Raw genomic sequence first — 14198 nt, forward strand, 5'->3', positions numbered from 1 at the left:
AATGGGAAGGAGGGTGAATTTTGTACCTACCCCCACCTCAAACAAACTGGCAGATTCTAAAGGTTGAAACTCTCAGCCTTCTGTCCTGTGGGTCCCTGGGAGATAAGACCCAACGTTAACCCCGTGGGTGCACAGCATCTTTTGTTCCTCGGAAGCATTTTCATGTCTCTGTCCCCATCCCTCCTTTCCCTCTTTGTTTCCCACCTCTGCCCGGGAAGGTGGCCCCCTTTTCTCATGTATGCATGGTTTTAACCTGGGCCTTCACTCCCCTGTTTTCCTTTTTCATTTGATAATAAGCATGTCCTTGCCTCCAGCCAGACACCTCTTACTCTGCTTCCGGAAAAGGTTTCAACAAATAGCAGTCTCATTTGTCACTGGAGCATAAAATCTGTCTGCCTCCCTCCCCCTTCTCTGACCTTTTCTGGTTTCAAAATATACTCCTATCTTTTGGACGGATAAGGTTTAGGTTTTTTGTTTTGTTTTGTTTTGTTTAAGTGTTGAGAATTGCTTGCTAACCCTACACAAGGGGAGCATGTCAGGGGAGTTTCTGAGACAGGTAATTGTCTCTGTAGTGGAGCCTAGCACTCTGTCCTGTCCCCTCCGCTCTGCCCACAGCCACCCCAGCTCCTCCTTCAGACTCTGCTCTGGATGGAGACCCGGGAGCAGCCCAGGGCTGGTGCCCCCTCCCCCACTTCCGACCTCTTCTTTTCTCCCTCCTCTCATCCATGTGGGGAGGAAATGTTAGCAGTTCCTGGTTCATTGCTGGTCTCTAGGCTGAGAAGTTTGGTGGAGTGACTTAAAGGAGTGGGGCACAGCTTCTGGGTCTCCCTTGGCAGCCCTGTCCAGCTGTCTGACCACCAGTGATCGCTGTGTCAGGGGCACTCATGGGGGCAGCTCCTCTGAAGGCATAACCATAGCCCACCCCCCCAACACAGCAAGGGTAGTGGACCACCTCCTAAAGGACCCCCAGTGAGCCCCCTCATCTCACACCCCAGCAAGAGCTAGGATCTGTCTGTGCTGCCAGCTGCCTTAATTTTTAAGGAAATATTTTTTGCTTTCAAGGCTCTTCAAGTGTGATATGTTGTTATAGAGAAACTTGAAAGATATATTATATATATTATATAAAATATATATTTATACATATAAATATTTATCTATATATTTATTTATTTAAGATTTTATTTATTTATTTGACAGAGAGACAGGGAGAGCATAAGCAGGGGGAGCAGCAGAGGGAGAGGGAGAAGCAGACTCTGCTGAGCGGGGAGCCCAATGCAGGACTCCATCCCCAGGACCCTGGCATCATGACCTGAGCCAAAGGCAGAGGCATCATGACCTTAGCCAAAGGTAGTGGCTTAACTGACTGAGCCACCCATGTGCTCCTAAAAATATATTTAAACAAAAGGAAAAGCCCTTCATTCTTCCCCACCCAAAGATAATGTGTTGTAATATTTTGGTGAATATCCTTCAGTTTCCCCCCTACGTGTATGTGATTTTTCCCTGTGGCAGGTGTTTTAAGTCTTTACCAGTTTTGACCCACATCCTGGTGGTTGGCAGTGTTCCCACCTTTCCTGCTTTCTGGCACCTCTTCCCCTGGTCTTTCTGTTGGCTGCTCAGGGCTTCCGTGTGGCCAAGTATGAAAGAATGAGCGTGGATCTGGCCTTATTGACACTCTGCGTGACTTTCAGTAGCCCAGGAGAGAGGAACCCAGATCTCACCTCCTGCCCCACCCCCACCCCCGCTATGATTGGCTGGCCACTGGGCACTGTGTGGGGCCAGGTGGAGACTTCGGGGTCTGAGTGTGCAAGGACGCTGGAGTGGGTGGGTTGATCATGGCAGTTTTGCTCCCTTGTGCTCCCACTGGCTGCGTTTCTCATTCTCTCCACAGGCTTCATGCTGCTGTGTTGGGCTTGGCACCTAGAGGGTGTATGCGCGGTAGTCTATTTTGACTGAGCCCATGTTTCTGCCTGTGTATTTTTATTTCAGCCAGAAGCGTACTGAGCACAAAGTTTGCTTGACTTATAATGCTTACTGCATCTTCTTATCTACCGCATGGGCACTGGCCTCAGATAAGGGTCTGATCTGTAGGAACTCCCCAGTCTGGAGAGCCCAGGAAATCGGAGTCGCGGGGTTGGAAGGAAATAGAAACATCCGTGACTCTGCCCCTAGCGGTTTGCCTTGTCATGTTTGCATGACCTCAGAACACTCGTTGTTACCCCAGCCCCACTCAGACATCTCAGAGAACAAGGGCTTCACTCATGTTGGGGGTCATCTGCTCCTGCTGGAACAATTTCTGCATTTCATATAAATGATCTCTAGGAACATGCAGGTAGGACTTTACCCATTCCTAAAGTATCTTACTCTGGAGCATGGTCTGTCCAGATGTAGCAAAGAGGGAAAGAAAGGCCTCCAGATACACTGCCTTATAGATGTTTGAAGTCAGGTTTGTTGCCTAAGCCCTGGAGCTGGTGAATGGAGGAAAGCGGGCTCAAACCCAGCTCGTCTGACTCCCAGCGTTCCTCGAGTCCGCTCTAGAGGGAAGAGTCTTACTTCCAGTGACTGGTTTCCTTCTCTGGAGCTTCCACTTGTTGGCTTTGCTTCTCTTCTTCAGAGCCACAGAGAAGTTAATTTCTCTTTCTGATGCAGTCTGAAATATTTGAAGATCGCTATTGTGTTGCCTGCGTCTTCTCTTCTCCAGGTTCCTTCAACTATTCTTCTCTCATTCCATCATTTACTCAGAAAGCATTCACTGGGTGTGTGCTGCCTGTTGGGTGAGGAGCGGTCAGAGGTTGCCCCGGTCTTCAAGGAGACAGATTGTGAAAGGTCTAAGTCAGGAATAGTGTTTGGCTTCAGACATCTACTCAGTCCTTCTCTTTGCAGTGAGCTGTCTTACCACCATGCCTAGGTTTGCAATCTTCTCTAGAAAGTTCAGCTGTTGTCTGCTGGGTGGGAGAGGGGTGTTCACCTGGCTGGTAGCCTGAGGGCAAGGATCTGAGGGCCGAGCTGCTCAGGTTTCTGGTATATGCCCTTGCTTCCAGCCTCTGCCGTGGCCCCGCTTCCAGGGGTGTTGCCCTGGGGTCCTTCAGAGCCTTCGCCTTTGTTCCTGGTGTGGTTGTCGGGCCCCGGACCGCTGTCCGCACCTGCACCTCAGGTCTCTGCCCTCTGTTTTGCTGGGTCACTTTCCTTGCTTCTAAAATTGCACAGACCTCTTTTCCTCTCTTCACCATCATCTTCTTTCCTGTTCCTTTTGTTCCTGTGGGTTCTTGGGTTTTTTAAGTCCTGTTCTGTTATTTTAGTGGTCTTAGAGTGTGTTCTCGTTCTCTGTGTTTAACTAGAAGTTTCTCAGGTGCTTTCATATATGCTTGTACCGCATCTTAGCCATGGCTTCTCCATTCTGTGCTCTCATAGGATGTTTAAAAGTTATTTTAATTTCTGAATAGATTCCATTCACTTAATTAAAATAATTCTTTAAAAGATACTTGAAAATTATACATTGAAAAGTCTCGCTTTCACCGCTTTTCTTCATCCTGTTCTATCTCCCCCCCCCTTGAGGCAACAACTTTGATTAGTTTCTTTATGCAGATGCAAGCAAATACGGATGACTATGTTTTATCTCTCCCTCCTTTATGCAAAAATTAGTACACTGTGGCCTGTTCTGTGTCTATCCACGTCAGTGCCTCGAGAGCTTTTTTTGTTCCTCCTTATCATGCTCAACCCCCGTTGTGTGGCTGGACTGCAGCTTACGTAACCCTTTCCTCCCAGTGAGCACTGGGTTGTTCTAGTCTTTGGCACAGCCCACCGTCTGCAGTGAATGCTTCAAACATACATAGTGTTGCACGTGTGCATTTGTACTGGAACGATAAATTCCCTGAAGTGGAATTGGTGATGTTTGGAGCCCAAGTACAGGAGCCTGGGTCTCTGTGTGCTGGTCTGGGACTGTTGTCTGGCTAGGGACTCATCCTAAGGCATGATTTTGCCACCAGCACCGTGACACTGTATGTACACAGGCTGGAAATGGTTTGCCCCCTTCCCACTGGGTCTCTCTGCCTGGGCCTAGGAGGCCCTGCTGAGGCCTCCAGCAGGGAGGGCTTCTGAAGGTGACATTGAACCTGGGCTCTCAGTGGGGGCAGCCCATCCTGTTGTGTCAGCCATGTTCTCATGATCTCTACCCTGGCTGCTGACACTGTACACATTTTTCTACAGTAAGCTCTCAAAGACAGAAAACAATGGTTGTCTTTTCACATTTGTCATCCTAAAGGGCTTTTTCAGCACGGCAGTTAAGGGGCTCTGGCAAAGGTGCCCGTGGCAGCAAAGTAGCTGGAGCTTGTGGCCTCCGGCAGCCTTGTCCCCCACTCTGGAGCAGTAGAGGGCCCCTTCAAGCCTCTCCTTGGAGCAGCTGGTGATGCAGCTAGCGGCTTGCACCCTGCCAAGGTTTTCAGCCAGCAGGTGGAGAGTGGGCATCTGACCTCCAAGCCCGGCTCCTCCTGCTCTAGCTCTCTGCCTCTGGGGGAGCTGGATAGCTTTGTTCCTGGTCTCTGGGAAGGACTAGTGATGTGGTGTAGATGCTGTCAAGGCTAGGGTACCCCCAACTTGCTTCCCCTTGGCCCCCCACTCTTCCTCCTCATAACCATTCTCCCACGCTGGTCAGGGAACAGGTTGCAGCACTCATGTGACAGCCCGCTCCTTTCCCAGCCCAGAACCCGGGACCCAGGTTTGGTCCTTCTCAGACACTTGGCCTCTCTTTCCTCCTTACCACTGCACGTACCACTGCCCCCCGCAACCCGTTCTTTCCTCTCCCCACTCTCCGCCCTTGCCTGTGGGGAGCTACCAAACCAAACACAACAGTGAGCCTTGCCAAAGGTCACTCTTTGTTGTTATTTATTCTCTTCGGGTTTGCTGGAAGTTTGAAAGAGCTTGAGATGCTGTCAAACCCCCAGATTCCTGGGAGGCAGGGGGATTTCTTGAACTGCCTGGGAAGCTCTAGCTAAAAGCCACTGTTTGTAAGAAGACATTCGGCTAAGCCCCCGTGTGGCTCTGGGGGGACAGCGAGGTGCGCAGGGCCAGATCGCTCAGCCCCTGCTCCTCCCCTGAGGGGTTTCCAGTGAGCCCCGGCCACAGGCAATGCGAGCTGTGGGGGCTACAGCCAGGGGGCTGGATTTCGGAAGGGCTGCCCAGGCCCCGGGCTTGCTCTGAGCTCTGCCTGTTTTTGGTCTTCCAGTCCGCAGCCGCCACAGCCCCAGGTCCCCGAGACTCCCTGGGCAGATGAGGGCGGCTCCGTTTATCACCTGACCGATGAAGACTTTGACCAGTTTGTGAAGGAACACTCCTCTGTCCTCGTCATGTTCCACGCCCCATGTGAGTGGAACCTTGCTCCTCCCGCCACGTCTTCTCCTCCCTGAGCATAGGGCGGGCACTGCTCTGGGACGTGTGTCCAGTGAGCACTTGCCTGTTGGATGCCTCCCCTGTGCGGATGCCCTGGTGCCAAGCGAGGTCCCCACCCCCACAGCTCACACAGCCCACCCCACGTCACCATCGGAATAGCTCCGGCACCCTGATCAGGCCACAGGGCTCCTTGCCTCAACCTGGAGGGCCTGAGCGGCTTCCTCTAGGTCAGCACAAATTGGGAAATACAAACAAATTGCCCAGAATTGGAGGAATTAGGACTGGAAGGGCCCTGAGATACCAGCTGGAATAGTAATCACCTCCCGAATCTAGGTGGGGAAATTGAAGCCCCCAGCAGGCCCTGAATCTTGCCAAATAGCTAAGAGGGCCTGGTGAGGCTAGGGCCAGAGCCTCAGATCCCCCAGCATCTGGAATGCCTTCCTTCCGCTTCAACCTGAGAGTTTCGTAGCCTGAAGCAGCCACAGTGGATCAAGGAAGGGAAATGTGCAAATGCTGTAGAAGGCGTTTGCAGTAATAACTGGAAAGCCTGCAGTCCAGGAATTTCCTAGGCCAGTGTCTTCCCCATTCCCACGGAGAATGGAAAATTGATTGTAATTTGTTACTAAGCAGGAGCAGATTGCTCCTATGGAGGTGAGCAAAGGGATGCCAGCCCAGGGATGCAGAGTTCCTGGGAAAGGTGGGCCCATCCCCCACCCCCTGGGTGAGCAAGGTGGGTCCTCAGAACCCTGGGACAGGTGCGTATATGGTGGGGGGCAGGGCGGTGTGCTCTTCTCTCAGAGCTTCTTGCTGGCTCTTTGGCCCAGTGATGGTAGGGAAGGATTATGAAGAAGAAGAACGAGCAAGAAATAACTGCTTTGTAGACCAGTGCCATAACCATCCAGTCCACGGAGGCATCTTCAGCGGGGAGTGTAGTGGTCATCAGCACGGGGGTGAGGATCTGTGTGCTAACAGTAGTGTTTCAGCCTGCGGCGATAAAGCAGCTCCCCGCAGGGTCCCCTTCTTTCATCTTACCCACAGTGCCTCAAGGCCAGAAGGATGAGCCCCATTTTACAGATAAGGAGACTGTCACACAGAAATGGCCCAAATTGTTCATGGCTCCCCAAGTGCAGTACTGCTGACCCCCTCCGCGCGCCCCTGCCTTGGGGTAGCATGTGGGTTTGGTTAGTCAGGAGCTATTCGAAAGCAGATCGCTCCCTGCTCAGGATTTCCCCAGCTCCTTCTTTCTGAGAAGTACCAAATTCTTGAACAGATCCAGAGGTAAAGTCTTCTTATGACCCTTCTGAATTTTTAGAAAACTGACAAATTGCCCCCAAAAGCTAAGTTTCGGAGAGCCTCCTGATTAAGGGCAATTATGGGGCCTTAAGAGCACTTCACCCCCAGCTCTGCCCAGGCCTTAATGAGCACAGCACAGTATGCTCGTGGCTGACACATGTTTTCGGGCCCATCTCAGAGCTGGGGCAGAAGCCAGGCCGGCGGGAAGTCATGTGGTACGTGGAGTTGGGATCAGCCCACCTGCGTCCCTGTCCCCACAGAGCAGGTTGGTAGTGACTGGCCGTTTTCACTTCCTCCCTCAGAGCTTTGTCCTTTGCAGCCCGACAGTACCGAGTGGTTTGAGCAGGGGTTCATGGTTGATGCATCTGAGCATGAAGAGTGTGTATCCCCTTTGATGAATCCTGTGTGGTATCCAAAAACAGTATGTACCACATAGACTGGAATTTTTTGTCTGTGTTCTTTCTTATAGTCTTAGGTGGTGAGCAACTCACTGTAGGAGCTAATGCCTCCAGGGTCTGGGGGCTGGAGCTTGTCTGTAGTGTCCCTCCCTTTCTCTTCCCCTCATGACTCATGCTCTTCCCTCCCTGAACCAGAAGGATCTTGTTCATCGCTCCCCCCTCCCCCACCCAAGGGCCTTTGTGGGCACAGTGAGGGCTTAATGGACAAGAAACAAACCAGTGAAGTTGTTTAGAGCTAAGTTAGAGAAAGAGAACGGGGAACCAAATGGCAGCTTTTGTTTTCCCCATCAGTCATTGTTATTAATAAATATTTTGAAACCCACCACACTCCTTACAGAGCCCTGTTGAGGGGACTCTGATTTCAAACTTAGCAAACAGAGACGTCTGAGGCTTCTGTTGGTGGGTGTTTGCTCGGGAGGAACCCTCTGAGGAGGCTAGCCCCGTGTGTGTGTGTGTGCATGCGTGCACACACCTATGTGGGTTTATTTCTGCTGGACTGACAGGGACAGGGATCAGGACACAAGCATGCAGTGAAGCTTCCTGTTAAAGCTTCCATTAAGTCCTAGCTCTGCACAGTCCCTCCGTATCCAAGAGCACGCAAAGGATGTCATCTGGCAAAGGATGGACTGTGTGTGGTTTTCGAGAGAATTCGGAACCCAGGAGGAGATAGCTGGGAGCAGAGAACTCTTGGCTGCCTACCAGTGCAGCTCATGCTGGAGCTCCAGGGAATCCAGAGCAGTTGTGAACCACTTTTGTGGGGTTTGGGTAACCAGGAGAAAAGGACAGACATCAGGAGGCCAGAGACTGGCCATGCTGTCCTAAGCTTCCCGAGTGCATAAAAGGTGAATTCTGGAAATCACAGCAGTATGACACATTTCCATCTCAGACCAAACAAGGAGTGGTTTAGAAACAGACCATGCTGGAGAGTTAGAAAAACAAGCTGGGGTCTGTCAACAGAAAAGACCATAGTTTATATAAAGGATCGCTGGTTTGTTTCTTGTGACAGGCCTACTGGGTTGATGAATTAGCATGTCTTTGTTCTGTTTTGTTTTTTAATTTCATTTTTTTTCAGTGATCCAACCAAAATTCATTGTTTGTGCACCATACCCAGTGCTCCATGCAATATGTGCCCTCCATAATACCTACCACCAGGCTCCTAGCATGTCCTTGTTTCATCAAAAGCGAGTCTGTGCTTTCCTGACTATCATGGGGGAAAAGGGGTGGAGTGGCCCACCTTCTTGGTGCTGAATGACTGTGAGTCTAGCTTCGTTCTAGCTGCAGGGTGGTACTTGTTTTTTATTCAGCAGTTTCGTTAAAACTATATATGTAAAAAAAAAGGCACTTCTAAATCTCCAAAGGTTAGAGCTGGAAAAAGGATAACTAGCTAAAATATTGAACAATTGCATGTAAGATTTTTGAAGATGCCAACAGACTGAAATAGTAGGGCCCAAACCGAAAAGCTGAATTTATTCTTAGGACTTTCTGGTAATTAAAGAGGAATGCATGTACATATTATAACAGGATAATACGGGAAAATATAGAGAAGAAAATTCACACTCGTGATACTAACTCCCAGAGAGAGCCGCAGTCCCTCTTTACACTGTTATTTCTATGCACAGAGTATATGCTCAGTGTCTCATTCTTCCTGGGTTCTGCTCTTGAAAGGCCAGGAAGAGAAAGGGCCTTCAGCTTTCCACCTGACTGTTGCCTGCCTCGGGTGGCTGCTCCCTGGCATGTGTAGGTTCCAGAGGCAAATTACTTTGTTCCGTGCCTAGAACCTTCATGGGGGACCTATGGAACTACTCTCCTGGGTTCTTGAGGAGAGGCACACGGGCCCCTCATTGTTGGATATCATCAGCAGTCCAGTGGTCTGCTTCTTTCCCTTTTCCAGCTTTCCTGCCACTTGCCCCCTCAGCCTCATCACCTTCTCTCCTTTCCCCTCTGATTCTGACTGGAGTAGGTTAGAAATCACACAGATCCTTCTGCTTCCTCTACATCCTGATGTCTGAGTGGTCACTGAGCAAATAAGCACAGGCCCAGCACAGGGTGGGCCCCTCCACGCACATGAGCTCCAGTCCTGACCTAGGTCACACCGTGGGAGTGATGGGAGCTGAGATTTACAAACGGGTTTGCCCCATGGACCTTGCTTTCCAGTATCAGGCTGAGCCTCGTGGGGAGGACAGTCTATGAGTAGCGGGCTCTGAGAGGAGGGTGTGCACTGCACAGGGCAAGGACAGAGCCGGGGCCTCACGTAGAGCCCTGGGGGCAGCCCGCCGTCACTCTGCACTTCCCCCTTTCTTTTATCTGGCCCTCAGTGTGGAGCCTGGCATGGGTGCAGGAGACTGCAGCACTAGGCCCAGCTCTGCAATCCCCCAGAGGACACAGTGTCCACAAAGGGTGTGGCAGCAGGACACAGACTTCTGCCGCTCCCCGGGCCTTTTGTTTCTTTTTGCAGCATCCTGAAGGAGAAAAGTCAGACTACGCGTGTTCACTCCTCTTCTTGTCCTGCTTACTTTGCTGCACTAACATCCACCTGCTCCTCCTTCTCCAAGAACCTCCGTTGGGCCACAGCAGGTTGCAGTGTTGAAATAACACCGCCTGAGCGAGCATCACTCATGTGGGGACAGCAGAAGGAACGTAGGGGGCTTCTGGGGAGGGTGTCCCTGAGGAGCAGCCTGTCTTCTTTCTAGGGTTTTATTTATTTATTTATTTGAGAGAGAGAGAGAGAGAGCGCATGAGCAAGGGGAGAGCAAAGGAAGAGGAAAAGGCAGACTCCTCGCTGAACAGGGAGCCTGATGTAGGGCTCAATCCCAGGACCACAAGATCATGACCCAAGCCGAAGGCAGATGCTCAACCAACTGAGCCACCCAGATGCCATCCTCCCCCCGCAGATGTTTTCTTAGAAATGTGTGCTGGAGGCTGCTGGGCTTTCCCTTTAGATTTGGTGGCAGATTGCTGTCAGACTCCAGATTTTCTGCTTCTTAGTTTCCTTCTTATTCTCAAGTAATATGACTTTTGTAGAAAATCTAGAAAGTACAGAGAAGTATAAATGATATCGGAAAAGAAAAACCAAAACCTAGCTATAATCCTATTATCCAGAAGCAACCATTTTTCACTTGGTTTCTAGTTTCTTTTCCCCCATTTTTTAAGGCTTTTCAATTAGCATATAGTTAACTGACTTATTTTTCTGATGTGTAGATTTGTATAACCATCATGCCATAAACTCCTTCATGCTATCACTTTAATTTTTAATTGTACCAATAACGTAAGGATAATAATGGCATTTTTGTTACTGACCATCCAAAGTCCAAGGGAGACATAGACTGTAGGGCAAACAGTGAAAGCCCTTGCTGCTCACCCTTCTCCCTGACCAGAGCAGACCACTGCTACCAGTCAGTACGACCTTCTCCTTCTGTGCTTCTACCTAAATAACAGTGTTTTTGTTTTTATTCTTTATGTAAATAGGATCATTTCCTGTCTTCCTGTTCTGTCGCTTCTTTTCACTTAGCAGTGGGCCGTGAAGATTGTTTTGTATACATGTAGATGTTGGTGTATAAATCTACCTCAGTCTTTTTAATCTTTGAATAGCATTTAACCATTGAGATACAGATTTTAAATCATTTCCTGTTGATAGACATTTGTCGACAGCCTTTGATTATTCAAACAATGCCATGAACATTTGTAAACATATGTATTTGGGAACACTTCTAAATATTTATGACTAACTCCTGAAACCACAGTTCTGGGCTGCAGGATGTATGCTTGAGCTTCGATACATAACTGCTAGCTTCCCTCCAGAAAGGTTCCACCACCCCCGGCCGTGTGTGACAGAGTCTGCGCCCTGGCCATGTGTGTGACAGAGCCTATGCCCAGATGTGTGTGTGACAGAGTGTGCCCTGGCCGTGTGTGACAGAGCCTGCACCCCAGCCGTGTGTGTGACAGAGCCTGCTCCCCAGCTGTATGTGACAGAGCCTGCTCCCCGGCCGCATGTGACAGAGCCTGCGCCCCAGCCGTGTGTGTGACAGAGCCTGCACCCTGGCCATGTGTGTGACAGAGCCTGTGCCTGGCTTTGTGTGACAGAGCCTGCGCCTGGCTGTGTGTGACAGAGCCTGTGCACTGGCTGTCTGTGACAGAGCCTGCACCCTGGCCGTGTATGACAGAGCTGCACAGAGGCCATGCCCCAGCTGTGTGTGACAGAGCCTGCATCCTTGCCAGCTGTGGACACTGTCAGCCTCTCATCTTCCTGCCAAACTGGGCAAAAGGGCAACTTGTGCACAGCTCCACGGCCTCCAGGAAATCAAGTGTCCTTTCATGTGCTGGTCAGCCTTCTGTATTTCTGCAAACCACCTATTTGTATTCTTTGCCCATTTTTCTACTCGGTTGTCTTTTTCTTCTTGACCTAGAACTCTGTACTTATGGGTAGTAATATTTATCTCTTTTCTGTGTTCCAGATGTTCTCTTTGTAGTCTTTGGCCAGTTTTTACTTTCGTGGTAGTATCTTTCATTGCACAAAAGTTTTACCTTTTGTGTGATAAAGAATAAGTAGAATATTTATGGGATACTTACTATGGGTCAGGCATTCCTTCTAAGCACTTTCCATATACTAACTCATTTAACATTCATAACAAATCTTATGAAGTAGGTATTATGATTATCCCCAGTTTACAGGTTAGGAAAGAAAGGCATCCGAATGTTGAGAAACTGGCCAAAGTTCGCTTAGCTAAGAAGGTAGAACTAGGGTTAAAACCTGCACCCTTGTGCCTTCTGCAAGACTGCCTTTCTCCACCCTGACCTCTGGGATTCATGGCTTGCTTGGGAAATCCACCCCTCAGATATAAAACTAGTGCCCTGTGTTTTGTTATAATATTTTTTTTGTCTCATTCTTTAATTCATCTGGATTCTTCATTCTGTTGTGCCAGATGGGAGGAAAGGATTTAATTTTATTTCTCTAAGTCCTTTTTTCCCCATGCATGTTTTTCTCTTACATTTTTCTTAAGATTAGCTTATATTTTCTTATGTTATTAAAAATGCTTTTCTGTACATGCTTTTTGTGGTCACATAATATTCCATTGTATAATGGCACCATAAATTACTTAACCAGCTCCATAATGTTGAAGGTTCGAGTTGTTTACCGTATTTCTGCATTATAAATCACACAGCAGAGAACAGTTTTATGCATAAATATTTGTCCACATGTCAGATTATTTCCTTAGGATAGAAGCCTAGATGAAAAAATTTAAAAGCCTGTTATCTATATTTTCCACTAATACAAAGGAAGAAAAAAAACCCCACTCTGTTTTTGCACACGAAGAGGGCCACATGATGGATGGAAACATCCGTCAGTGTGTGAGTCTGCCCCAGAGTATCTGTGAGTATCTACGAGTCAGCTTTGTTGTGTAGACAGCTGGAAGCCTTAGAAGAGCCCTGAGGTCTCTGGGGGTGCTCATCACAATGTTAGAACATGAGTGTTTCTGCTGGCATCTGTAGGAGCCCCACTTCCCTCACAGGCCCTCAGCCAGGTTCCAGGCAAGGCAGCAGGAATGTGGATAGGAAAATCCAGGCTCCTGTAGAGGCTCAGCTATAAGAGAGCTTTCCAGATTAATCTTGGTTCCCTAGAAAATTCCTGTTCCAGGATCCAGGAAAGTCTCCATAGCTGGTCTGTAATAAAATTGTAGATGTATCTAAAGTTAATGTAATCCAGGGGAATTGGAAAGCTTGGGGTTGACAGGAGGCAGCATTCCCATAGCCAGAAAGGAGTGTGCTCAAAGAGTTGATGTGCAGCCTCTGTGCCAGGCCATGAAAATCAGCGTCCGCACACTTACACAGATGATAAAAACCTAACAAGGAACTTCGGCAGTAAAACTTAATGGCCTATCAAATCACAATCAGAACACTAAAACGCAGTGGGCTGGAGTCCTGCTCCTGCTTTCTTACCTCCCCTTCTGGCTATCCCGCAGCCCACGCTGCCAGGATGTCCTGAAGGCCAGGCCCAGGATTTGGGGGCTGGGGTCAAGGCTGGCATGACCCAAGACCCATGGGTCTCCAGAATAGGTGGGTGCCAGCAGAGGACATGTTTGCGCAGCCAGACCTTTCTCCTCTTTGGGGCCTGACCAGTCTGCTTCTCATAAACTTTCTTTACAGAAGCTTATTGCTTGGCCTTCCTATCTTGTTCAGATTGCTGAGGGAATTCATGGTGGAAGCACAAGCCACGGCTAGTTTAGGGTATGAATGAGAAGCTGTAGAACAACATCCATAGATGGATTTCCAGAGCTGTTTTCTAGACCTTGTAAGAAGCAGGAGAAGTGTACACGTGGTGGTGGGGAGGGAGGGGACATGCCTAGTGACGGGCTTGGCTGCCAGCGATGCTAGATAGAGGTGTTTAGTCAAATCAGCAACTGTTCATGTCCAGGCAGGACTCTTGCCCCAAAAGAATTTCACCCAGTTAAACCTTGTGTACACAGGTGTAAACCTGAATCATCCAGCCATGAGGTTAATTCATCCAAAAAGCGTGCAGACTGTCATCCTCAGTACCAGGGATGTGACGGTGAGCGGACAGATGGCAAAGCCTGTGGGGAGCTTCCACTCTTGGGATGGACTGGTTCAGATAAGCAGGTTACTCCAACTGTTCTGAGTACCGTTGAGAAGATGAACAGGATATTGGAAGAGACGTGATGTGTGAGGCTCCTTGGGGTTAGCTGGTCAGAGGATTCTCTGTGGAAGTGAAATTTGAGCTGAAGCCTGAATGATGTGAAGTGATCAGCCATGCACAGACCTGGGGGAAAGATCGTGTTCCAGGTAACTATACGTGATGAGCCCTGAGGTGGAAAGGAGCTTGGTCTGATAGAACAGAAAGAAGGCCACGGGCTGCGGAGCAGAGGACAGGAGGGAGGAGACCGGAGCTGCAGCTGGTGGGTAGGAGAGACCGATGGTGCGTGGCCTGTGGCCATCGTAGGGTCTGGATTTTGATCTGCCTGTGACGGGAAGCCATTGCAGAGTTACAGCCGAGGGAGTATAACCTGATTTGTCTTGAAAAGATGTCCTGGCTGCTCCTAAGTATCAGAAGAC

General features: G+C 49.3%; 1 protein-coding gene across 1 annotated transcript in view; it reads left to right on the forward strand.

The window, feature by feature from the left end:
- The window catches only part of PDIA5 (protein disulfide isomerase family A member 5), a 91476-nt gene that overhangs the window by 58712 nt on the left and 18566 nt on the right, over positions 1–14198 (forward strand). Inside the window, exon 11 of the mRNA XM_059391078.1 lies at positions 5219–5355. Within this exon, the coding sequence (XP_059247061.1) occupies positions 5219–5355 (137 nt within the window). The remainder of the gene's footprint in view (positions 1–5218; positions 5356–14198) is intronic.

This window comes from Mustela nigripes, chromosome 2 (genome assembly GCF_022355385.1).
Source record: "Mustela nigripes isolate SB6536 chromosome 2, MUSNIG.SB6536, whole genome shotgun sequence".
Classification (NCBI taxonomy): Eukaryota; Metazoa; Chordata; class Mammalia; order Carnivora; family Mustelidae; genus Mustela; species Mustela nigripes.